This window comes from Urocitellus parryii, chromosome 11 (assembly GCF_045843805.1).
Source record: "Urocitellus parryii isolate mUroPar1 chromosome 11, mUroPar1.hap1, whole genome shotgun sequence".
Taxonomy (NCBI): domain Eukaryota; kingdom Metazoa; phylum Chordata; class Mammalia; order Rodentia; family Sciuridae; genus Urocitellus; species Urocitellus parryii.
The window spans coordinates 10,991,985-11,017,271 of record NC_135541.1 but is presented as its reverse complement, the minus strand read 5'-3'; the positions used below and the strand labels follow the sequence as shown (position 1 = coordinate 11,017,271).

The 25,287-nt window shown below is 59.1% G+C and overlaps 1 protein-coding gene across 1 annotated transcript; it reads left to right on the top strand.

Moving 5' to 3' along the window:
- The first annotated feature begins 1,911 nt into the window (after positions 1 to 1,911).
- Positions 1,912 to 23,810, top strand: Rcc2 (regulator of chromosome condensation 2). Its single transcript, XM_077791138.1, has 13 exons — positions 1,912 to 2,064; positions 3,067 to 3,353; positions 8,763 to 8,856; positions 10,288 to 10,431; positions 12,541 to 12,672; positions 13,003 to 13,091; positions 14,162 to 14,276; positions 16,697 to 16,863; positions 18,754 to 18,934; positions 19,147 to 19,252; positions 19,966 to 20,038; positions 21,015 to 21,092; positions 21,654 to 23,810. Exons 2-13 carry the CDS (start codon positions 3,075 to 3,077, stop codon positions 21,756 to 21,758), a joined length of 1,563 nt encoding a protein of 520 aa, XP_077647264.1. The 5' UTR covers positions 1,912 to 2,064; positions 3,067 to 3,074; the 3' UTR covers positions 21,759 to 23,810.
- Positions 23,811 to 25,287: the final 1,477 nt, after the last annotated feature.

The window sequence follows — 25,287 nt, the reverse complement described above, 5'->3', positions numbered from 1 at the left end:
CCAAAGTGCTTGACTCCTCCTGCTGGACCTCAGGAAAAACCAGTTTTGGGAGCACCACACCTAGGGTCAGATGACGCAACGTGATCTTAGCGTCCCATTGCATCAGCGTTCCTGACGCATGCCCGGCTTTTATGCTGGAAAAAAAAAAAAAGCATTATAATGGGGCAGGAGAAAAAGAAGAAAAAAGTCTCTGCAAAGGCACCCTCGGTAGTGTTCCTAATTGGCCACACAGGGTGTTTGGAAAATAAACACTCCACCAAACTCCTCGGCCTGACAAGCATCAGCGTGCCATTTCCTGAAGGAGCACGGATGGCATATTTAGGCGAAATTCTTCTCTGGCTGGTTCTATTTATGTTTTATATCAAAGCAGAAGGTTTACACTCTCAAATCCTTTTTTTAATGCAAGGTCTATTAGGAAGAGGCTTTCAAAGGGTGCTTCTATTCTGTCTTGACCTTTCTGAAAATCTCTGAAATGTACCAGTTGATTGCTCATTTCCAAAGTTCTTCTCCATAAGTCATAAGTGCTCTTAGCTCCCTGGACCTACGGACTGTTGACTTTGATCAAATACTTTAGATCAGAGCCTCTTAAAGTCTCTGTCTTCCTCCCCCCCCCCCCCCCCGCCATGCCCCCCCATGCCCCCCCCATGCCCTCCCCATGCCCAATCCTGTTTCTTGTTAGAACGATTAATGAAGGAATTACAAACATCCCAGCGCTCTCTCCATCTGCAGGAAGTCCCCTAAAGAAGGAACTTCCTGGTGCAGTATGCCCAATGAAGAGGGGAGTCAGGGAAAATCTCTGGCAGGAGAGAACGTGATATGGTTGATCCTATTGTGGGGCAGGGGGAGACAAATAGGAAGAAAAATAGCTTTTTTTCTCCCGGACCCCTAGGATGAGGCAAGATCTTCCGGCAATAATCAGCCTTTGGTGGCTTACCAGGGTCTGGCTAAGCTAGCCCCTACTCGGTTTCTCCAGTCCTGGCTTATCCTCTTCTCCTCCAGGCCCATGGGACATTCCCCTACCAGATCCATGGCCTCTGTATGCCCTGCTCTTTCCACTTGTCTAGCAATGATCTTATCCCCACTCTGGGGTCTGATTCTTCCTTTTAGTTGCTTAGCTTAATTTTCCACTAGAATGCCTTTCCCAACCCTGGAAGAAGGCTAATTCCCTCACCACAATGCTCCTACACAGGTTGCAATTACTAGCTCAACTACTGTTTTTCCTTACTGTGCATTCCACTAGGGCAGAAATCTTGCAACCCAGGTCTTTTGGGGTGGGCAGCATCTAGTACAGCGAGTCTTGCATGTACGAGAGAGAAATTACCATCAAAACTAGTTTAAAGTGCACCTATGGCCCTCAAATGAATTACTAATTGATTCACTAATATATCACACCTTTATGTAACTTGACCACGTAACAGTGTAACAGCTCCTTGATACATAGTGGGGACAGTTCCGTACGAAAATAAAAATCCAGCCTCTAACATAGGAAAGTTATTCAAATTGAATTCATCTTTCATTCCAATCACTCAATTAGGGCACGTCCCTTGTTGGCTGCTGCGTGAGCAAAGTAACTATTTTACAGCGAGTGTCCTCAGGTGACCTGTCTAGACGTACAGGGGAAAAACAATCCAACACTCTCCTAAGCCCCAAAGACGTCTCCGATGCGCAGGACGCGTTGCGCGGAAGGCCCCAGGCGCGCTCGCAGGCTGGCGAACCGCGCAGGAGCGGGGAGGGCCAGGTCTGCAGCGTGGCGCCCGGCGCCGGCTCTGGTGGGCGGACGCGCGGGTGGGGGCGCAGGTCCGCCGGCCCGCAGGGGGCGCGCGCGCCCCAAGCCCCGCGCCGCCCGCCCCTCCGCGCGCTCGCTTGCCGCCCGGCCGCACATGTGTTTCTGTTTTGTGTTGTAGCATTTGTTCTGGAAGCTCGTATTTACATTTTAAGTGTATCTGGTGAGTGGGCTGGAGCCCTCGTCTGGGCCGGAAAAAAAAAAAAAAAAAGAAGCCCTCCGGTCCGTCTTTTAGTTGGTCTTCTTCCTTTTTCTCTTCGGTTTCACATCACTCCAACCAGGTAGGGGCTGAAAATCGACAGCTATCAGTTCGCGGGGTCTGGGAAAGTTTTTTTTTTTCCCCCCTTCTGATTTTTTTTTTTCTTTCTTTCTTTTAGAACAGAGAAAAGGTAAAAAAAAAAAAAAGCAAAAAAAAAAAAAAAACGGGGGAAGGGGGGGTGGGGGGATTGAATGAATAAGAAGGGGAAGGAAGGCGGATCCACGTGGTTTAATCGGAGACAGACAGAGATCCCATTGTTCAAAATCAATAAAAAAAAAAAAAAAAAAAGCAGCAGCAAAAGCAGACCCGGCGAGCGCGCAGGGCGCCGGGGCCGGCGGCGAGCGGGCCGGGGAGGCCGGCCGCCACACGGCCGGCAAAGTTGGCCCCATTAAAGTTTTATTTTCTGTGTGAGCAGGTGTTTGGGACTGGGGGCCAGTTAATTCCGAATACTCCCTTCGCGGGGCAGCCCACCCCAAGGGACCCGGTTAATCGAGAGCCCGAGGTCCGGACGCCCGGGCTGGGGCGGATTTGGGGTCTCGGGCCGGCGGGAAGGGGAAAGCTTTGCATTACACCGAGTGGGTTTGGGGAGGGGGCACGGGGACAAAAGCAGCAGGTTGGGTGGCCGGGGAAGAGGGGGCTTCTTCGCCGCCGGGGGTGCCAGGGCATCTTTAAAGTGTCCCGAAGCCTTGCGCAATGAGAATCCAGCGGATGGGGGACCCTTTCCCCTCCCCTGTACTTTTCTGGGTCGGGGTGCAATTGCGATGCTTCGTGGACAAGCCTGCCTGGGGTGGGCCGGGGTCGCCCGGCTTCCCCGGAGCCCACCACATGCGGGATTCCCCGGAGGAGCTGGCCTGGCCGGGAGGGGCGCGATTTCCTCTCGCGGCGCACCCCTCCGCCCACCCCGCGGCCGCCACTTTGGGGAGGGCAGGGGAGGAAGTGGAGGCCGGGTGGCTCGTCTCCTCCCCTCCCCCCGCGCAGTTTATAACCCGTCCATTGTGCGCCGCTGCCCCGTGTCTCCCTCCAGCCGCGACCATGCCCAGGAAGAAGGCGGCGGCGGCCTGGGAGGAGCCGAGCTCAGGCAACGGCACGGCCCGCGCGGCGCCCAGGAAGCGCGGCGGCCCGGCGGGCAGGAAGCGCGAGCGGCCCGAGCGCTGCAGCAGCAGCAGTGGCGGCGGCAGCAGCGGCGACGAAGACGGCCTGGAGCTCGACGGGGCCCCCGGCGGTGGCAAGCGCGCGGCGCGGCCGGCGGCGGGCAAGGCGGGCGGCGCAGCGGTCGTCATCACCGAGCCCGAGCACACCAAGGAGCGCGTCGTGAGTGAGCCCGCGGGCGGGCGGGTGGGGGCGCGGGCCAGGCGTCGCGGCGCTGGCGGGGCGCGGGCGGGCGCAGGCCGTGGGCTGAATCATCGCCGCCGCCGCCGCGCAACAAAAGGGCAGGCGGGAGGGCTGCGGCCTACGGACCCCACGGCCGCGCGGGCCGTTGGCCGTTGGGGCGCGCGCCCGGGCCGCGGGGAGGGGCGGCCGAGCCCGCGCCCGCCGCCCGCGCGGGGGTCACGCCCCGCCCCCGGCGCCGCGCGGGCTCTCTCTCCCGCCCCTCCCCCGCCCGGAGCCGGGACTTGGGCAACTTCGTTGGGACCGGGACGGCGGCATGGGATCCCGAGCTCCCGAGTTCAGCCCCCGTCCCCGCGCCCGCTTGTGGACCCGGGCGCGGCGGGGAGGGCGGCCGGCGCCCTGCGGGGAGCGGTGGTTCGCGCCGGGGCTTTGAGGTTCCCGCCGCCTCGGCTCCGGCGCCCCGGGGGGGCGGGGCCTGCCGGCCGCCGCGCATGCCCATTGCGGCCTTGCGCGGTCCACGCGCGGAGAAGGCGGGGCGGCTGGCGCCGGCGGGTTGAAGACGCATGCGCAGAGTCCCTCCCGGGCAGTGCGCGCCCCCCACCCCCCACCCCGGGGGGAGAGGGGCTTGAGCTTTGTTTGCGGCTGGTGGTCCCTGCTGCTGGCCCCGGGCTCCGTGGTCGCCCCCAGTCAAGAAGCACCTCTCATGAGGTGAGTGGGCTTCGCTTCTCCCAGTGGCAGCCACGGCCTACCCATCTTAGGTCCCTGCAAGGCTGCAGAGCGGAGCCCGCGCGCTATCCCCAGTAGAACTTTTGTAAGTTTGGTGCAAGATTTCTTTTTTGGGAGGGGATGTGCATCCCCTCCACGTTCTCAGATGTCCACAGGAAAGAGTAGGAACTTCCTTTTTGGACTGGGAGTCTTAATACTCTGCAGAGGACCCTTACTCTCACAGGTGCTTTTCCCATAGGGCAGGTGAGGGCTAAGGAGAGGATGGAGTGCTTCCCCAGCTCAGGCAGGGTGGGCAGTAGTGCACTTTCTACACCCATCCAAGGGAAGATGAAAGGGCAGGACAGTAGGTGTCCAAAGGACGGCACCCTTAACCCTGCGACTTGAATGTGTGAAAGCGCTTTGTTACTGCTCTCCCAGTGGAAGGGTTAAGGCTGGGCTGTGTTTGAGAGCCTGGGCCTGGCTCACACCAGGGTGGTATAGTGTATCAAGAAAGGGACCCAGGAACTACTTTCCTTTGACAGATCTAATGCAGACACTGCCCCCCATCACAGTGTGTTAGGACAAACTCAGAAGCAAGGCCCAGCAGTCATTCCAGTTTGGATTCCTGTTTATGTACGTAGATAAGTCATATGTAAGTATGCATAGAAACAGGAATTCAAAAGATACATTTCTCTTTAGTCCATTCCCTTGACAAAAAAAGGGGGACTGTTGAGCAGATTCTTTTGGGTTGGTCAGCATTGCCTAGGCTCAGAGAATCCAGGAAGACTGAGACTTCAACAAATGATGCTCTTGTGGAAAACACACCTCGAGTCTCCATTTGCGTTTCCGATGGCATCTATTGAGTTCTGCTCAGGGTCAGCGCTGGGCTCCTAGGGCTCCATTCTGTTCCCACAGGCCTAGGCTGGCACCCTGCTTCTTGTTCTTCTGCCCAGTGTCCCTGGCCTTTCTGTTAGGCAGTTCTGGGGACCTGTCTGCTGCCACGATCACGCAGTCCCTGGCTCACTTCCCTGCTCTGCTGCTTGGAGGGGCTGTGAGAACAGACTCAGACCTGGCGGGACCTGCTGTCTCTGCCTCACCTCCGGGCGCAGAGGACGGCTTGGGAAAGATGGGTTCCCAGTTCAGACTGCTCAGGTGCAGAGTTGCCTTCCATGAAGGATGGGTAGTTTTACAAACATTCTTAGGATTTCAGTCCTGGAAAATGCCCTGTGAGGGCCAGGGGCTTACGTGTAGTTTGTCACATGAGCATTTTGTTCCCCGAGGGTCGTTTCAGGCCTGATTATCATGAGCCATGTAGTCAGCCGAGTCCCGTGGAACAGATGAGTGGCGAAGGTGTCCACGTCTTCATACTTTTTCCAGTTTCGGGTTGCTAAGGTTTTGTGGACCCTGAGACAAATCTGTCTGGTCTGGGAGGTCTGAATAAGTACCTGAAAGCTGAACTGAAGTGTTTTAGTTGATATTCATCGTTGGTGGCCTTCCTCCCTTCAAGAACGCCAGCCTTCTGGGTGGATGGGTGTGACTAAAAGGTAGATTCCGCCTTGCCAACGGGCCTCCTGCACGTGGGCAGGATGTGCCAGAAATTGCTTTGGATCAGAAATCCCATTTTGTTGATTGAAGAGGCTCTGTGCCTGACCAGTCGTCAGGAAGTAGCTCATCCTGGGGGGACACCGGCAGTGTCCACCAAGTTTATCTGAGCTGCCAGGTGTGGCCCGCCAGAGTGGCCTGGGTATAACCCAGGGGCACAACCTTTCTGACTGACCTGCTCTCTTCCCTTCCGACCCTTCCTTCCTTCTCTCCTTCCTGTGTTCACGAGGTTCCCACCTGCTAAGCACGTGCTGTACTGAGCCCCCCGCCCCAGCCCTCCTGACTTGGCATCTGCCTGCTCCTCTGGTCTCTTGGGCAGCGACAGCAGGCACCCGGGTCTTTATCCCACATGGTAGGCTCTTTTGAGTCCAGAACCAGGAGTGACCTTGACTGTGATTTAAGGCTGTTTTGATTAACGTTTCTTATTTAAAATGTTTTGTTTTTCATACAAAGTGGAGGGAAGAATTAACTTAGAGAGAGAAGGTGAGGGGCTTGTAACAAGTAATAGTGTAGCCCATAGGGAAGGCAGTCCCTGTACCTGGGCTGTGAGGACCTAGGCCTGGGAGCCTGGCTGGCAGTTCGCGCCCTCCTCGGGAAGCTACCACTGTCACCGGGGTAGACTTGCTTTCTCACAAACATCTTTTATCAGAAAGGCTGGGGTTTTAGTAAGTGCTAAGCTGGCTTGAAGGGCTCCACTAGCCCTTGACTAAGTGTCCAGGTCACTTGGGAAGTCCCCTTCTGCCCTGAGCAATGGCAGCAGGTTCTGGCCACCTGCTCACAGCTTAAGCCCTCTGGTCTGACAGAGCAGTGTCCTGGGGTGGCCACAGCACTGAAGTCTGGCCCTGGTGACTGCGTCTCAGTGTTGGGTGCTTCGACCTCTGGTGCCTGCTGCACGTGGTGCCCGTGAATCTCTGCCTGCCTGCCTGCAGTGGGGGGCATCCTGGCACCCTCCTCCCGGCCGTCTCTAGGGCCTCAGACCCTCCTGGGTGCTGCCCGCGGCCTTGAAGAGTAGTAGAGAATGAATCAGAGACTTAGGCAGAGAACCCAGGGCCTCTCCTACGGCACCTTGACAGAACCAGACAGAACCACGGACTGCAGGCCTGAAGCACCTCCAGCCGCCAGCTGCACCTGTCTTTAGACAAAGGAGGGAGGTTGGGGGAAACTAGGCTTCCACTCGGGTAACCTGAGACTGGCGAATGGCGGGTGACCAGCCTCTGTCTCTGCCACAGGGCGATTTCTGCATAATTGAGAGGACAGGCTGCTCCATTCCTGGACGCAGCCCCCGCTGTGCTGGCTGGGGATGGTCTATAGATGGCGCTTTCCTCCTGTCACAATTGTGACTGAGCACGTGGGGCCCATCCTGTGGGGATGGGTACCTGTGACACCAGGTTCCTTAAGAAATAGAATTCAGCCTGTAATCCCAGCGGCTCGGGAGGCTGAGGCAGGAGGATCAAAGGCAGCCTCAGCAACAGTGGGGCTAAGCAACTCAGTGAGACCCTGACTCTAAATAAATACAAAAAATAGGGCTGGGATGTGGCTCAGTGGCCAAGTGCCCCTGAGTCACTCCCCAGTCCCCCGACCCCCCTCCCCCCAAAAAAGGAGTGAACTCCTCGTGGAGACGTGACCTTTGAAGATGTGTGTGGAGCGGGATGACTGGGCTCTGGAGCTGCCTGTTCTGCCCCAGGCCTTCCCGTGTCAGTTGTGAAAACCGAGGGCTCTCCTCCTGGTGTGCGGGACAGCTGCTGTGCAGAGTTTGGGGGCTGCCTGGACCGAGCACGCTGTGCAGGGCTGAGTCTTTGACTACAGTCTTTCTCCTGTGCTGGGAGTGGAACCCGGGGCGTGTGCGTGCTGGGCAAGTGCTCTGCCACTGAGCGAACCCGGCTTCACCCCGAGTCCCCTTCCTCAGCCCTTTTTATTTTTTTGAGACAAGAGTCTCACTAAGTTGCTGAGGCTGGCTTTGAACTTGCGATCCTCCCGTCTCAGCCTCCTGAGTTGGTGGGATTATAGGTGTGTGCCACCATGTCCGGTTCAATCCCCTCCAATTTTATTCAGTAAAAGGTACCATAACCCCGCTTTTTTTCGGTACCAGGGGTTAAACTCAGGGCCTTTACCACTGAGCCACATCCCCAGCCCTTTTTATTTTTCATTTTGAGACAGGGTCTCACTAAATAGCTTAGGGCCTTGTTAAGTTGCTGAGGCTGGCTTTGAACTTGGCGGTCCTCGTGCCTCAGCCTCCTGAGTTGCTGGGATCATAGGTGTGCGCCAGCACGTCCAGCTCGAATCACTTTTAAGGGTGCATTTTGACATTTCAGAGACAAAAGTGCTGGGGGTGTTACGAGTGTGGCCCAGAATTGGGCCGTGACCTTTGGGCACCTTTTCTCTTTGGTGCTGGGGTTGAACCCAGGACCTTGCCACCTTTCTTTGCTGAAGCTGGTGGAGGTGAGAATTGAGGTGACTGTCTCCCGAGACCCCTGAGCAGAGAGGGAGCCTGTAAAGCCACCTGTGTGAGACCCTGCTGCCACTACTAACGCTGCGTCCTCCCTTGCCTTACTCTCCTGGAGAAGTTGAAGGCTCATCCCCAACGTCCCCAGCTCAACGTCCCCATGAAAAAGCTCCTGGCATGGAGGACAGCAGACAGGGATGGCGGTGTGATGAACATGTGGAAGTGGCGTGGGAACAGTGCCTCAGGCCCTGAGGACCACAGTGCTTCTGTGGGAAAGTGCAGCCATGGTCCCCAGGATGTGCCAGTTGTGATTCCCTTGTGTGACCTGGTGGCCCTCCCGGTGCAAATCTCTCTCTGTACACCATTTTGCAGAGTGGAGGTGGGGAACACCATCTGGCTGAGTGTTTTGCAAAAGCTATTTAAAAACGAGGCCAGGCAGAGCCAGCGAGTGGCCATGGTGGGTCTGGGGTGACGCACCTTGGAGCGTGGGGGTGCGGGGTGACAGGTAGAGCTGGGACCTCGAGCCCCTGTGTGAAAGGGCCAACACAGAAATGCTGCTTTGTTTCCAGCTGTGGCTGGGCAGCCTCGGGGGGCTAGAAGCATCTGTAACCAGCTAATTTTTTCCTTCTTTCTGTCTCTAGAAACTTGAAGGGTCTAAGTGCAAAGGGCAGCTTCTGATTTTTGGGGCAACCAACTGGGACTTGATTGGTCGAAAAGAAGTGCCTAAACAACAAGGTATGAGAAGCGGTGCCTCAGATGGCTTGTGCCTCCTGGGTGTAGTAGATGTCCAGCGGTCCACTGCGGGGCAGTTCTGGGGACTTTTCAAAAGGCTGGATGGGGCCGGGACGTCCAGGTGTTGATTGAGTGTCAGGTGCTGAGACGTCAGACGCTCAGTCCACAGCGCTCTGCCAGCTGCCAGCCTGTTGCGAGAACTGGGTTGACAGAGACAACAGTTGCTGGAGAGGGGAACAGAGAAGTCCCAAGAAGTAAATATTTGGTCCCCAGTTGACTTCAGAAAATTGGCGTCCAGCCGGGCCTGGTGATGCACACCTGTGATCCCAGCGACTTGGGAGGGAGGCGGAGGCAAGAGGATCACAAGTTTGAGGCCAGCTTGGGCTATTTAGCCAGATTCGGTTGGGGACGTGGCCCTGTGGTAGAGTGCTCCTGGGTTCCATGTGCAGTGCCAAAAAGAGGGAGGAAAAGACCATGTCTTTCTCCAGAAGAAATAGCCCCAGGAGCAGGCTGGCAGGGTGCCGTGCTTTATGGCTTCTTGGTCTCATTTGGAAAGGTGCCCACGGTGCTTCCCCACATGGCTTTGCCCATAAACAAATATTTGCACATTGACACACCCTAGTGCCAAAACACTGGGGCGTTAGAGGCTGTCTTGTCCCATGAGGGTGGCAGGAATCCCAGCAGCGCTCGCAGGTAGCAGCGCACCTCTCAGGGCAATGCCTGGCTCTCAGCACCACAGCCCGTGTCCCCCGAAACCCCAGGTCTGTGACACCTAGCCCAGTGCTGGCAGCTCCTTTGCTGGTCTTGCTTTTTGCTGAGTGGCCCCTGTTAGGACCTTAGAGGACAGAGACGAGTCTGACCCTGACCCTGACCCAGCAGTGTCCTTTGAAGTGCTCCCAGGGGCTCCGGACAACACGCCTCGTCCCATCCTTAACGGGGTGGTGGGATCTGGAGGGCGACGCTGCCCCCACCCCATCTCCTGCTAGTGACGTGCCTGGCACCGAGAGGCCTTGGGCTGCCACCGCAGCAGGAGTGAGGGCTGGCTGCGCTGCGTGCTGGGGTGCAGCTTGGGGGCGGTTCCTGAGCCAGTGGTGGGGTGGGGGCTCCCAGAGACCGTGAAGGACAGGTCGGGGTGGGGAAGGGCGCTGTGGGGGAGTTAGTGCGGGGGCAGAAGCCGGGGTCCTGAACGGGTTTAGGTGCTGAGGTGCCTGAGACGTGATGAAGCGGGGGTGGCGGCGTGGGGCCATGTGGGACCACGGCTCTGAAGGGGAGGCGGCCCCTGGTGCTCCCCCGTGGCAGGCAGGCTGCAGACAGGCCAGCCCGGCCCTGGGGGGGCAGGATCCAGCTCCCAGGCACCAGCCTGGTGGCTCCTGCTGTGTGCAGGGCTCCCTCCCTGCCGCAGGCCTGTGACCAGCCTTCTCCTTCTCTTTGCAGCTGCTTACCGCAATCTTGGTCAGAATTTGTGGGGACCCCACAGGTATGGGTGCCTGTCGGGGGTACGGGTGCGAACGGTGGTTTCGGGGTCGTGTGCCGCCCACAGCCTCCTCATCACCACGGAAGGGAAGCTGTGGAGTTGGGGTGAGTACCGTGCGTGGCGGGCGCGGGCCACTTGCTCCCGGTCACGTGCCTGTCCCTTCCCGAGGCCCGCTCCTCTCTGCAGCCACCCTTCCTCTTCCTGATTCCCGGCCAGCCTCCCTGAACCCCACGACCCCTCGTCCCAGTCGCCGTCTGGTGGCCCCGTTCCTGGAGCCCTGTGTCAGGCGTGCTGTCCCTCAGCCCGCCGTGTGGCACAGGGCCTGTGTCCTCACGCTTGGAGTGCCACTGGCGCTTGTCACGAGACACCCACCGCGTCTGGCTCTGGCTTGCGCACATCTTGGGCTGGGGCTCGTCGCCTCTTCTGAGGATGTCCTGATGGTTGTCCCTGTGTTGGTGCCCTGGGCCCTCCTCCCACTGCCTGTCCCCCTGGGCTGCCTCTCCTTCTTCCAGATCCTTAGTGAAGTGGTCACCAAGGCTACTTCGGCCCCCGAGCCCTTCCAGCCCCTGGGCTCTGCTGCCAGCTGGCCGTGTTGGCGTCCCCACCCTTTGCCCTGGCCCCGTGCCACTCGCAGTCCGTGTAATGCGTTTTTATTTTATTTTGGTGTTTCAACTGGTGTTTTTTTGTTTTTTTTTTTTTCATGAGCTGCTGAACCAAAGTCCAAATATATTAACATCTGTCGTCTCCCTGCTCGGGGCTAATTTTGTAATTCTGTTGGAAAAAAAACTAACAAGTGTCTGGCCCAGATTTATCCTTCACAGGCTCTTGATGACATGCCGACATTTGCCCCGATTTTGGTTTCTCCCTGGCGTGGGGCGTGTCCCCTGCCTCGTCGTCCGTCCTGCTTCATGCCCTGACACTGGGCTCGGGCTTTCATGTCTGTTCCCGACTTAAAATAGCCCCTCCTGCTCCCCTTGCTGAGCGACACTTAGGCTGTGGTTCCAGAAGCGTCTCTGTGCTGACCCTGTGGGCAGGAGCACCACGTCAGCATCACGTCTGATGAGTCCCAGCTCAAGGGCGAGTGGCCTGGGTCGGGCAGCAGTGCCAGGGGACGTGCTGGCGATGCCCCGTGTCCACTCACTGGTGGTCATTGAACTGGAGGGCTGTAGTACAGTGGCCATAAGCACTGGCCCCCAGGGGAGGGGTCATCCCCGCCACCCTTGGGCCTTGTGTGCGCGCGCGCGGCAGAGCCCATTGTGTGGCTGCTGTGCCACTCCCACCGGGGCACTGGTCCTCAAGCCGCCTCTCTTCTGCTGGGGCGTGTGGGGAGGGCCTCCTTCCTGAATCCACCCCTCCTGCCCCGCGGTCGTCCTCCGACTTTTCAGCCCTTCTAAGCCTCCCGTCTCCCCAGGGCGAGGCGTGTGGTTCTTTGGCCACTGGGCAGGGCCGACTTGCGTCTAGCTCTCCCTGAGGCCCACCTGTGTCCATCTTCGGGTGCAAGTGGTTTTCCCAGAGGCCTGTGCACTGCCGTGGTCCCCTCAGGCCTGTGTGAGTGCAGGGGCCGTGCCGTGGCCAAGGCCACGGGAGCAGTGCGGTGGCTTCGCTGGCAGGAGGGCGTGTGTGTGCAGCAGGCCTTTCCCTTGGCACCAGGGCTGATCCACGGACTTGGGGTGCTGTGAGGGGTGCTCTGGGGGGCAGCTGGGAAAAGTGGAGGGACGATGGGCCCTACCAGATGATCCAAGGTCGATCCCCAGACTCTGGGACGGTGCCCCTTGGAGCCGGTGTCAGCGTGGTCACTGTTGAACTCTGCCCTAAGGAGAAGGACAGGGCGTCAGTGCCTCGCAGACCAGGGCTCGTGTGGCCAGAGTGTGCCTGTGGGTGGCCCCGGGCTGCACGGAGCCCTTCTCGCATTTTCTGGGGTACCAGAGAATTGACGGTGTGCACTGAGTGGGTCCTTGTCACCGTGGCAGGAAGGGGGACCCGAGGGCTGGGGGCGGTGCAGCAGGTACCTGCAGCTGGCCACCACTAGAGGATGGCTTCAGGGGTGGCACCAGGGTCTCACCCTGGTCTCAGAAGCTGCCGCTTTCTCTCCTGGCTGTTGGCTGTGGGTCGGAGGCTCCCTCTGGGTGCATGGTGGGTCCCTGGGTGCTGTGGGGCACCTCTGCAGTGCTGCCTGCCACCCCGCTCCCCCCCTAACCAGCTGTGGTCTGCAGGTCGAAATGAGAAGGGGCAGCTGGGCCATGGCGACACCAAGAGAGTCGAGGCCCCCAGACTCATCGAGTCCCTCAGCCACGAGGCCATCGTGTCGGCTGCGTGTGGGCGCAACCACACCCTGGCCTTGACGGGTAAGTGGCCCAGTGGGTCACCTTGGGGGTTGGGTGGAGTTGCTGCCGTGACGTGGCCTCTGGGTGCTGAGAGCCCCGGTGCTGGGTGGCTTTTGGGGCAGGGAGCCCATCTGAGACTGGGACAGGTGGCATGGCCTTTCTACACTGCACCCCCAGCTTTTGATGCCAAGTGGGGTTTGCTCTGGCCTCCTGCCCCAAGCTCTTTTGGACACTGTTTCACATTCCGCCTGGAAATGAGCTGTTTGTATTATTTTGATGCCTTTGATTCCAAATCTAGTTTAAAACATTCAGCGTTACTTTCCCTTTTGTGATGTTTTTCTCTCTTTGCAGAAACGGGCTCCGTGTTTGCTTTTGGAGAGAACAAAATGGGGCAGCTGGGGCTAGGCAACCAGACGGACGCGGTCCCCAGCCCCGCGCAGGTGTGTGGGGCGGCTTCACAGGCGGGAGTGTTTTAGACGGGTTCAGCCTGTGGTCAGGTCAACGTGCGTCTTGAAAGCCCTTTTCCTTGCGTTGAGATGTCCTATGGGTGGAAGTTTGTCTTCATCTGCAAATGCTTTTGTTTTGACCTTGAGTGCAGTCACCTGCCAGCTGCTCAGAACGCAGTTTCTCTTTGCTAAGACACCGAAGATCAAGTTCGAGGGGTGGGATCCCTACCTCAGAAATGAAGCAGGGTGCCGGCCACCAGCCCGCCCTCAGTGGTGGAGGTGGGAGCCGGCTTTCCTGATCTTGGACAGGAGCGAGCTCGCTGCAGCCTGGGGGTTTGAAGTGCTGTCTTGCTCGCCACAGCTCTGAAGCACAGTCGCACGGTGGCAGAGTGGGTCAGGGCTTTCGTGACAAGGTCTGAGCTCTCGTCCCCTCTCGGCCTCTGTCTCCTGTGCGGGGTGGCAGGTCTGCGTCTTCCTGCCCTCTGTTCCCTTCCTGTCCCGGCCCTTCCAGCCTGACTGGCAGCAGCAGCGAGTGTTTCGATGTCCTCATTGGTTTTCAAATCCCAGGTTAAGTGACAGCCATCACTACCGTTTATGCCTCTAGTCAGTGGCTTGAGGAGCAAATGAGAATTTTTTAAGTGGTTCTTTTTAAAAGAGTTTGTTATTTTTAAAGTTGGAGCTGATCCTGGAGTTGGTGGCTCCAGTGAGGCTTGGAGGTGACAGGGCAAGGTGTGCTCTCAGACTTTGTTCTCCTGCTTGTGGATTTTGGGATTCGTCAAGCAGCAGGATGTGTGAGGCACGCTGCTGGGGCTTTCGGGGTGCAGATTCCCAGAATTTGAGTCCTGCTTCTGTGGCTACTCTCCGGGGGTGGGGTGGGGGTGTTTCTTACCCAGATTCCAGTCTTTGCGTTTTCCCTGTGCTCTGGGCTTTGGCCTTCAGAATGGGGGAGTCATTAACTCTCCGTGAAGCCTGGTAATCTTGTGTCACAGCGTCATGCAGAGAGGGAGAGACTTTTTATCAGTCTTTTGAAAAATGCCTGAAAGTCTACTGTCTTTTCTTTTCAGATAATGTACAACGGCCAGCCAATTACCAAAATGGCCTGCGGGGCTGAATTCAGCATGATAATGGACTGCAAAGGAAACCTCTATTCCTTTGGGTGCCCTGAGTACGGCCAGCTGGGTATGGAAGTGTGTTTTTAAAAGCTCTGTAATCTAACTGTATATTTAGAACCAGAAGCCAGTGGGGGCCGCACACATGTGTTAGGAACGTGGTGATTGATCTCAGATAATAGCTTCTCCCACTAAGTGGGCCTGGCGGAGCGGGGAGCCGCCGCTCGCGGGGTGCCAGCGGGTTAGCGGTTTGCCTCCGTGAAGTCGGGGTGCAGCCTGACGAAAGATGCTGTTTTCTGATTTGAAGATCCATTTATGCAAGAATCTCAAAGTTGTAGAAAAAGGAAAAGAGATAGATGCTTTTCTCTGGTTTTTCACACGAGGGGTTCCTGCAGTGTGAGATGGGCCATGTTCCCGCTCCACCCTTGGCAGGATGTGCTTGTTCAAAAGCTGGTCACTCCTGCAGGTCTCAGGAGGTGTGGGAACCCTCCCTTCCAATGTCCCAGCTCTCCATTCTCTCTTCCCTGGAGGGTGCTTTCCCTCCCGGGTGCCTCCTGCCCGTGGCTCCAGCCCCCTCCCAGGAGCTGGAGCAGGCGGTGAGGCGCGGGCGCCCCCTGCTGGCCCCTGGGCTTCCTGCACCTGGTGCAGCACCCTCCGAAGCAGAGAGCAGGTGGAGAGGCGTGAAATAGAAGGCAGAGCGCTGTGTTGGCCTTAGACTTCAGGGGACGGTGACTCTGAAACTAAATATAGCTCCAGTCAGAAGTGCATGAGAAGGAACAGCCCCCCGTGCCCAGCCGTGCAGGTTGCCGCTCTGTTGGGGGAGCGTTGCCATGGCCACCGCCTCGTGCTGCACCCAGCCCCGGGCTCCACGCGGAAGTGCGCATCTGTGCTTCCTGCTACGTGGGCCGCTCCCCTGCTGCCTTGGTTTCGCGGGGTGGCGAAGGCAGAGCAGTTGCTGTATACGGGCCCCACTTAGGACGGAGCTGCTTGGTTTGCACCCAGAGCATCTTGTCTTCTCAGCCGAGCAGCTCGCTTCTCAGCATCCACCATCTCGCCCAATCCAGACGGGTCCCTGTAGAGAGTCGCGTGGCAGCCTCAGGTCTGTCACCAGCAGGCGCTCCCTGGGTCGAGCTATAGGCGCTGCATTTCCCCACCACAGGCCATCACCTCTCTGGAGGTCCCCGTGGCCTGGAGGGGTTGCTGGCCTGTCCCTGGGAAAGGCAGGGTGTGCTGCTCCTTCAAAGGAGGTGGGGGGAACAACAATTCGAAGATGCTTCCCCGCCCTCTGGGACCACCTGAGGGCAGGTGGCGTGGCCCTGGCTCCTGGAGGAGACCCCTCAGCAGGGTGCAGGCGGGGTGGGAGCTGCTGCGCAGTGTCGGCACAGGGCCCAGGGGCGCTTTGCCACTGGATGTTGCCACTGAGCAACATCCCTAGCTTTTTTTTCTTTTTCTTTTTTAATATTTTAAAGTTCTTGGTTTGGGTTGTAGATGGACATTTTTATTTTTGATGTGGTGCTGAGGATCGAACCCAGGGCCTCACACGTGCTAGGCAAGCACTGAGCCACCACCCCATCCCTCTGGCATATTTCATGTTATTTTGAGACAGGGTCTTGCTGATTTGCCGGGCTGGCCTTGAACTTAGGATCCTCCTGCCTCAGCCTCCTGTCACTGGATTACAGGTGTGCGCCACTGTGCCTGGCACTAGTGTTTAGGATGCCGTTCCTTTTGGCGAGAGGCAGTGGCCATGGCCACGCTCCTCCAACATCGGGACCCGGACACCCCCTACCCCTTCCCCCGTCCCGCAGGAGGTGTCTGAGCAGTTGTCTACGAGCTGCACGTCCTGAAGTGTCCACCCTGCGCCATAATGACTTCACATCTGTCTGAGCCACAAAACGGGCAGACTTCTAAGTGGACAGGCACGTTGCAGGGGCAAGAGATGGGCAGTGTGTCAGGGACCCGCTCCTGTCGCACTACCTGCTCACCAGAAGCTGGTCGTAGAACAGTGCAGTCACCCACCTGGACACTGTGGTGCTCATTTTGACTGTGTGTCAAGGTGCTTCAGACGGCGGCGAAGGCTGCATGTGCAACAAGCACGTCGCACGGCCATCACCGTGGGCTGACACGAGAGCGCTGTAGCCGACAGCCGAGTGTGGGCTCAGGGTCAGTTTAAGAGCCTGGGGCTCCGGGCGCTGGCCTCCTCCCCTCAGGACTGCGGGGCAGCCAGGCTCCTGCTAGTGGCGAGTCTTCTTGTAGAAGCACGTGACAGGTGTCACAGCAGTTGTGCTGCTGTCAGTTCGTCCCTGCGGTCACTCCCTCTGATCTAGTCCCCACCCACTGGCTCAGTTTCGTGGGCCCCAGGGGGGCTGTGGCTCCCGCTGGAGGACCTGCTGGGCCGGGGCTGGGGACAGGGGGACCTGTGGTAGCGAATGAGCTCAGCACCGGTCCCCTGCCTCCTGTGCTGCTCCTGACCACAGGCTCTGGTCACCACAGGACACAACTCGGACGGGAAGTTCATTGCCCGGGCTCAGCGGATAGAGTACGACTGTGAGCTGGTGCCCCGGAGGGTGGCCATCTTCATCGAGAAGACGAAGGACGGGCAGATCTTGCCTGTCCCAAATGTGGTGGTGCGTGATGTGGCCTGTGGCGCCAACCACACGGTGAGTGGGGCTGGTTTTCCTGTTTTCTGAGCTTCGCGCTGGTGCAGAGGGTTCTCCATGCTCTGGCCAGGACCAGGTCCAGGTGGACGCCCTGCCTTCCCTGAGGGGCCTGGCCAAGCTCCTGTCCCTGCCTCCATTAGCCTCTGCAGGCTGCCACCTGAAGGGGCTCGATACGGGTGGACAGGGACACCGTCCTCCCGCAGGACGTGTTTCTGAGCTGCAGATGGAGAGCCTCAGTCGGGGCCTCACTAGGGGCAGCTGTTTCCTTGGAGGTTCGCTCACAGACAGATGCAGGGTGGCGCTCTGCTTCGATTTCCTGTTGTGGCACTGGGGGGGTGGCATCTTGAGGGCTGCACCACTGAGCCACCTCTCTGCACCCCCCTCTTTTTTTAAGGATTTAGATCTTTTTTTTTAATTTTTTTTTTTTTTTAAAGAGAGTGAGAGAGGGGTGTGTGTGTGTGTGTGTGTGTGTGTGAGAGAGAGAGAGAGAGAGAATTTTTAATATTTATTTTTTAGTTCTCGGCGGACACAACATCTTTGTTGGTATGTGGTGCTGAGGATCGAACCCGGGCCGCACGCATGCCAGGCGAGCGCGCTACCGCTTGAGCCACATCCCCAGCCCCTGTATTTTGTTTCTTTATGTGGTGTTGAGGATTGAACCCAGAGCCTCACATGTGCAAGGCAAATCCCCTGCCACTGAGCCACAGCCACATCCCCAGTCCCTCCAGCCCTTTTTATTTAATTTTTAGTGTTTTATTTTGGTTACTGGGAATTGAACCCAGGGGTGCTATACCATTGGGCAACATTTACAGCAAACACTGCCCCCACTTTTTATTGAAACAGGGTCTTAGTAAGTTGCTTAGGGCTTCACTAAGTTGCTGAGGCTGGCCTGGAACTTGTGATCCTCCTGCCTCAGCCTCCTGAGTTGCTGGGGCTGCAGGTGTGCCCTGGCCTGTGCATGTGTGTTAGTGTCTGGAGTCCACTTCCTTCCCTCGGGATGCTCTTCCCCATGGTAGGACATGGATTAGGTTAGGATCTGACAAGGAGGTGGTTTAGTTCTTGCAAATCCAGAAACTGAGGTTCTATTTTATATAGTGTAGTCTGGGAAACGAGGTTAGATTTTGTTAAAGAGCTTTTTGTTGTTGTTACTGAGGATTGGAACCCAGGGGTGCTTAACCACTGGACCACATCCTCAGGGCTCCCCCTCCCCCCATTTTTTAGAGACAGGGTCTCGCTGAGTGCTGCTTAGGGCCTTGCTAAGTTGCTGAGGCTGGCTTTGAACTCATGATCCTCTTGCTTCAGCCTCCCAAGCTGCTGGGAATATCATGCCTCGCCACACCCATCTGTTGAACTTGACCTAAAAGGCTCTTATCTGTTGTTTACTTAGAGTTTATCGCACTGGGCTGGGCAGTGGACCAGGCCTTGGCACCCTGGGCAGGCGTTGCTCCCAGAGCACGCCCCAGCCCTGTGCTGCTGAGCAGGAAAGGAGAGATCCCAGACAGTGGTGATTGCTCCTGTCACCAGGGCCCAGGTGCGGGGAGCGCAAGGACGGTCCAGGACAGGCAGCCTTCCCTCCTGCTCTTCCTGCAGCATAGCTGTTATTTTAAAAGGAAATGGGATGTGCTGGCCTGCGGTCTGCAGACGAAGCCTTCTTGCTTCTGGTGAGGGGAGATCTGCAATAAAAATAGGGTCCCTGGCAGAGCAGGCTGGCCTGAGCCCGCGTGCCACCCCTGGCCTGCTCCAGGCGCCACCTCCCTGTGGCTGCAGGCAGGTGTGGACGGTCCTTCTTCCCTTTGCTGTAACTGCTGCTGCAGGCTCTCCTACAGACATGGTGACCCCGTCACCTCCTGGGAAGGCCTGGTGGCTCAGCCCGTGCCCCTCTCCTTGCAGCTGGTTTTGGACTCCCAGAAGCGTGTCTTCTCCTGGGGCTTCGGTGGCTATGGCCGGCTGGGCCACGCGGAGCAGAAGGATGAGATGGTGCCGCGCCTGGTGAAGCTCTTCGACTTCCCGGGGCGAGGGGCCTCCCAGATCTACGCTGGCTACACCTGCTCCTTTGCCGTCAGCGAAGTGGGTTAGTGGTGTCCTCGCGCCTGTCCCTGGGGTGGCGGTGTCCAGAGCCTGGGTTTGGTTTTCCCCTCCTTGTAGATCACTGCTCCTGTGGGGCACCATGTAGCCACTGTCCTGTGCTGAGACCCGCACTTCACTCTGTCCCCGGTGTGGTCTGGCGGGCTGCGTCGGCTCCTGAGACACTTGTTCACGGTGACATCTCTTGTCTGCCTCCAGGTGGTCTGTTTTTCTGGGGGGCCACCAACACCTCCCGTGAGTCCACCATGTACCCGAAAGCAGTGCAGGATCTCTGCGGCTGGAGGATCCGGAGCCTGGCGTGTGGGTAGGTGGCAGTGTCTCCCGCACGTGTCACATGTTCCTCCCTCCCCAGGGTATCTGACACAGCCTGTGGGTGCCTGCTGACCGTCGGTCACCCTGTCCAGGCGTGAGGTACAGCCGGGGTGACGAGTGAGGGCTTGGGGTGCCAGGACAGATGCCCCCTTCGTTGTCTTCACGGGAAGAAAAGTCATTTTAAAGGTTTTGTTCTCAGAAGCAGCACAGGAGGGGTGGTTGCGCTCTCGGGGGGGAAGGGGAACCGCCCTTAGGTGGGGTTCTCGTGCTCCCAGGCCCGGCCGTCCTCTTCCTGGCTGGACTGTTAGTGGCGGGTGGTGTGTGGAGAGGGGCGGTGTGGACGGGTCTGTGGGTACAGACCCCCCAGGGGTTCCCGTGGGTGGAGGTCTGTCCCTTGGGAGTGGGCCACCACCTCCTCCCACTGTGGCCTCCTGCCCAGGGTGTGCTTCCCACCTTCCTCTGAGCCCCCACACCCAGTCAGAGTGGGCCACAAGGCCCCCCGACTTTGGCTCCTGGCCCTGTGAGGGGCTCTGGGCCTTGCTGAGGCACAGTGTCCTGTGCAGGGTGATCTCTGGGCTCAGGAGGAGCCCTCTGCTCCCTGGCGTGCAGCGCGGGGTGGGCATGCCGCGGGGGCACCAGGTGAGGCCCCCTGCCCGGTTGGGACGTGGCGGAGGGTGGGTGGTGACGGCCTCTGCCTTTTTGCAGGAAGAGTAGCATCATCGTGGCGGCGGATGAGAGCACCATCAGCTGGGGCCCATCGCCGACCTTCGGGGAACTGGTGAGTCGGCGCCCCCGGGGAGAGGTGGCCCCCAGGCCGGGCGAGCACCTCCTGCACGGAGGCAGAGAACGTGGGTGCGGTGGTCTTCCGAGACCTCTGGGTCCCGTTAAGCATCAGACGGTTCCATGCCGATGAGGCTGTGAGTGGCTGTGGTCCCCGCGCGGCGTGGAGGCAGAGGGTCAGGGCACCTCCCTGCGGCGGAAGGTTCACGTCCACAGGAGGACGAGCCTCTGGGTCCGGTCTAGCTTGGCCGTGTGCATGGTCCAGAGGGCAGTGTGCCCTCAGCCTGCCGTGGAGGTGACTTAGGGACACTTTCTTATTGTGTTCCTGCTTATAATCTCAGTGGCGGGAATGAGGTCAGAACAAGTGGCCCTCGGTTTCCCCTGCCCTGGCCTTTCCCCGTCCCCTGGCCTTGCTCTGAGGCCCTGCTGCTTGGCGAACTCTCTGCTGCAGGTGGGCCTGGGGGCCCACCTGGCTGGGGGCCGGAGGTCCTGCCTCACCCTGCAGCCCTGTCCCAGCTGCTCCCAGGGCTCTGCCTGTGGCCCGGCTCCAGCACGGCCCTCCACGGGCTCTTCCCGCCTGGCCGGGCCCCTGGGGTGCTGGAGTCCTCCCTGGCAACGGCGTCTGTCTGTACCCCGTCTGTTCCATGCTGGTCCCTCGGCCGTCTGGCGCAGGCCACCAGCTGTGGTCCTGCCAGCTGCAGGTCCCGTTTCCCCCTCCCTCGGGTTTCATCTGCTGTTGCCACGTGAGGCTCCCGGAAGGTCCCCTCCTCCCGTGGGCCCAGGTCAGGATCTAGCATCCTGGGCGTCCTCCAGGGCTAGTCGCCGGCCCCGTGGACCTGAGGGGCCCTCCTCGCCCATGCTGAGAGTGGCCGGGTGCTGGCTCCGGGCTGGTGGGGTGCAGATGGCCGTGGCGCTCCCCTTTCTGGAGTGTGCCGGTGGGTCCCTGTGGTGAGCATCTCCCACTTGCTCTCCAGGGCTACGGGGACCATAAGCCCAAGTCTTCCACTGCGGCCCAAGAGGTGAGGACTCTGGACGGCATCTTCTCAGAACAGGTGAGCTCAGTGAGCCTGCTGTGCCCCTGGGTCTGCGGCGTGCTGAGCGACGGCTCCCTGGCCAGGTGTCCTGCCCTCACTCTGGCACGTCTGAGGGCTCGTGGCCGTTGGCAGGAGAGAAGTGCAGAAGAATGCTGGCCTTTTCCTTGTGATACGCATACATTCAGCCACGTGACTCTGTCCCCAGGATGGGTGTGTGGCTCAGGCGACAGGCGCTGCTAGGCCAGGGTGGTGGGCAGATGGCAGCGCCAGGCCCGGCCTGTGGAGAGACACGGTGGGCGTGTGCCTCGCTCATGGTGGCATCGTGATCCAGGGAGGCGGGTGGAACAGGGAGCTGGGTCTCTGTGTCCCTGCCAGTCCCTGCCAGCAGGGCTCAGCGGGCCTCCTTCCATCTGGGCCTCCCCTGGCAGCCTGGAGGCCCACCCTGCAGGGACGCTGTCTTCAGGGTAGGAGGGGTTCCTCCCCATGCTGACCTCCTGGGCAGCCCACAGACCAACGTGCTGCTGTCCCTCGCCCCGTGCGTGTCTGCCCTGGCACAGCCAACCTGGTTTGTCCCTGCAGGTAGCCATGGGCTACTCACACTCCCTGGTGATCGCACGGGACGAGAGCGAGACCGAGAAGGAGAAGCTGAAGCGGCTTCCAGAGTACAACCCGCGCACGCTCTGAGGCGCCGCGGCCCGTGGCAGCCGTCACTCCACCTGCACTGGGACGGGAAGTCGGAGGAGGAATCAAAAGCAGAGTTGACCGAAGGTGCATTTTTGTTAGACTCCCCGAGGTTCCGTTTTCTACGTGATTCAACGTTAACTACCTTTTTCTGTTTGCTTTCCAAAGTGTTTTTTTCTCCCTTCGATGTTTAATTAAAATATTTGCTCATAGTTGACCTACCATTCCTACAAGAGAGGCAGAAACTTGAGCAATCTAGGTTTTTTAAGTTGTATTTCTCGTCCCTCCTAAACACAGCCCAGGCCCCCACTCCAGCTGTCCTTAGCCTTGTGATCCGCGGGGGTGCTGCCTGGGACAGGCAGCGCCACTTATTTACTCAGACAAAAAACGTCCCTCCTGGGAACCAGCAGCATCTAGACCAAGCCGTCCCGGAGACGGCCACCTCCCTCCAAACCATGCTCTCGTGCTTTGGATGCATCCGGGTCACTTGCCTGCTTTTTTTGCGCAGACTGGCTCAGGCCAGTGTGTGTGCCCCTCTGCTGCTTGTAGCCACAGCCTTGGGGTCTGTGTTTAGCCATTTATACCTACTCTAGCTGTTAAAAAAAAAAAGTCCAAATGCAAATCAGGTGATCGTGGAACCGCGGGGACGTGGGGGGGGCAGAGGGGGACCGGCTGTGTTTGTTGAAGGGTCCAGCCTCATGGCTCCTGGGGGAGCCCAGGCCTGGTGTCACTAGCGCTCACCAATCAGAAGTCCTCAGCCAGAGCCGGCAGGGGAAGAGCGCTCTCCGGTCCCTGCAGAGGAAGTGCGCCGCCCGCGGCCTCGCACTCCGGGCCTGTCCTGGCTGCGCCCTGCCCAGGACGAGCCTGCGGGTTCCCGGACGCGGTTCTTCGGTTCCCCGCGCTCTTCAGTCACAGTTGCTGGGCTCTGGTACCAAATAGTCGGATTCCTGAAGAAGCCCTGCCCCGAGGGTCAGCCCAGGTGCCGGGACTGCCGCCCGCCTCCCCGTCAAGTGCCCTCTGCCGAGCCCGTCCCTGGTGGTGACTGCGGCGGGAGTTCCGAGGTGCCTTCCTGGACCCCTCCTCTCACTGGGACCCAAGCGAGGCGACAGCCCTGGCTGGCTCTTGGTTTCCAGAGGGTCTGGACTGGTTTGGGTGCTTTAAATAGATTTTTAGTCAGTGGTGCTCATGGGGCGAGGGGATGGAGGGGGGCCCGGAGCTGGTCGCACGCAGCCTTTGTTTTTGCTTCTTCTGTTGTCACCGTCTCGATGTTAAAATGCCAAAAATGATCTAGTTGTCGTTGATCTTCTTCCTGTCCTCCTACCCCAGTCGCTCCAGAAGTGACTTCTGCTCTTGTTGGGCATGGAAAATGTCTGTCCCAGCCAGTCCTGTGGCCTCGTGGGACATAAGCTTGTGTCGAAGACACGGGTCTGAGTTCACGCTCGTCCCTGCTGATCTGTGCTGGCCTGAGGTCCAGGGGACGGGCTCTGCTGACTGGCCTGATGTGTCCAAGTCACCCCCAGACGCCTTCCACTTGAGCCCTCTGTGCGTGGACCTAATCATTTCCCTGGACAAGTCTCTTTCCTGGTGTGTGGCTTGGGCATCTGTGCTCCTTGTACCCTGGAGGTCTTCCTGAGTTGTGTGGTCACCAAGAGGGACAAGGACACAGTAGGCTGGGAGCTGCCCTGTGCTGAGCTGGGCTCAGATCTTCAGGAACAAATCTAAAATCAGCAGCCCACCACCCTGTCCAGGGCCCCTTGCTGGGAGCCGGGCAGGAAAGGGGCCTTGCCGGGGAGGATGGTCCTGTGCCCTCTTGCACCCCTTCTCCTGATGTCGAATTGTCACATGAATTTCCTGGAGGGGACACCCCTTAGAGCAGGAGTTGGGGGCATCCTGCATGTCCAGAAGAGGGTGTAGAGTGGCCTGGGTGGGGACGCGCTTTGTGCTCCGTGGTCCTGAGAGCTTCCAGCGTCTCCTGTCGGGAAGGAGGGCTCTCGAGAAGAGGCGGAGGGTGAAGGGACCAGAGGACCGTGTGGTTTGGTCGAAGGTGCCTGGTTTAGTGCTGTAACTGTCTTATTTTTTTTTATATATATATTTCTTGGAGTAAGCATTTTAAATAAACGGCGTCGTGTTGACTCCGGCTTGGCGTTGGCATTTCTTTTTCGGGCAGAGGTGCGCTCCGGTCCCCCCTTCAGCTCCGTGTGTGCGGAACCCACCAGAGGCCGGGTTGGGAGGGGATGGGACGGTCCCTTGGGAGAGGTGGTTTATCTTGCTGGGATTGGATACGTGCTGCAGGCCGCGTGGCTGGCGTGTCCCTGGCACCTGGAGACGCGCAGACGGCCGCAGCTTGGCCTGATGCGCCTTCACTGCGGGCACAGTTCCCGCAGTTGCCGAGTAGAGTCCCTTACTGTGACGTGGGCTTTCCAGCCATCTCGCCCAGCTGTGGGGTGACGAAAGTGTCTGGGCCAGGTGGAGGGGGCAGGCTGGGCGTGCGAGGTGGGCTAATGGGCAGGTGTGGGAGGGCCAGGGGCTTGTCAGGGACATGGCCTCACTGGACGCCAAGGAGCAGGTGTGTCCACCTCCCAGACTCCGCCCACAGCGACAGTGGCCATTGCCCCCTGGGGGGACCCAGGGCCAGGCCTGTGTTCCTCACCTCTGCCCTTCCCAGCTGCTCAGGCCACGTGGGAAGGGACGCAGGCCACCCCTCGGCCGCGCTGGAACCACTGAGCAGGGGCACCGTGATGCCTCCTGTGACCCACACCAGGAGTCCCGAGGTCGGCCGTCCCCTCCCCCCTTTCACAGAGGAAGGGGAGCGACAGACTGCACGGCTTCGGCCACCCTGGGGACCCTGTCAGCAGGCCCAGGGACACCCCTCCCCACCAGGGAGGCTGGCCCAGCTGACGTGGGGGGTGGAGGACAGGCCTGGGGCTCCGGGCCACAGAGCTGGTGTCTTGCCACCCGCCAGGCCGGCAGCCTCACACCCGTGCCCTCGCTGCTCCTTAGGGCCCTGGGGGGGACATGCAGTTGGGGACTTCCTGGCCCTGTCCAGTACTGCCCTTGGCCTGGGGCCCGAGTACATGGGGAGGGTGGGGACCTAAGAGAGGGTCACTCGGGACCTTTGTCACTATAGAGTGACAGTGCTAGACCAACCTCAGGAGCTGCCTCACGCGTTCACTTGGTGTGCGAGCCCAGGGGGCTGGGGTGGGGGCAACAGTCCCACAGCACTGGGGGCGGAACCCAGGGCCTCAGGCATGCCAGGCAGCTGCACCCCAGTTTCTCTTTAAATGTTTTAAAGGCAAAATGGAGGGCCCCCACCTGCCCTTCCCCACAGCATCAGGGCCGCCAGTGCACTCAACAGCTAGGGCTTTATTGGCACGGTCAACACTTGGCTGGAGGCGGTTTTCCACCTTCCTCTCCAAGGGGTTTGGGGCTGGTGGCATTTGCCACCCTACTGGGTCTGAGGGACAAGGGGAAGGGGCAGGGAAGGGGCATCGTTGGACTCTCCAGCCAGCCCCACGCTGGGCCAGGCCTGGGG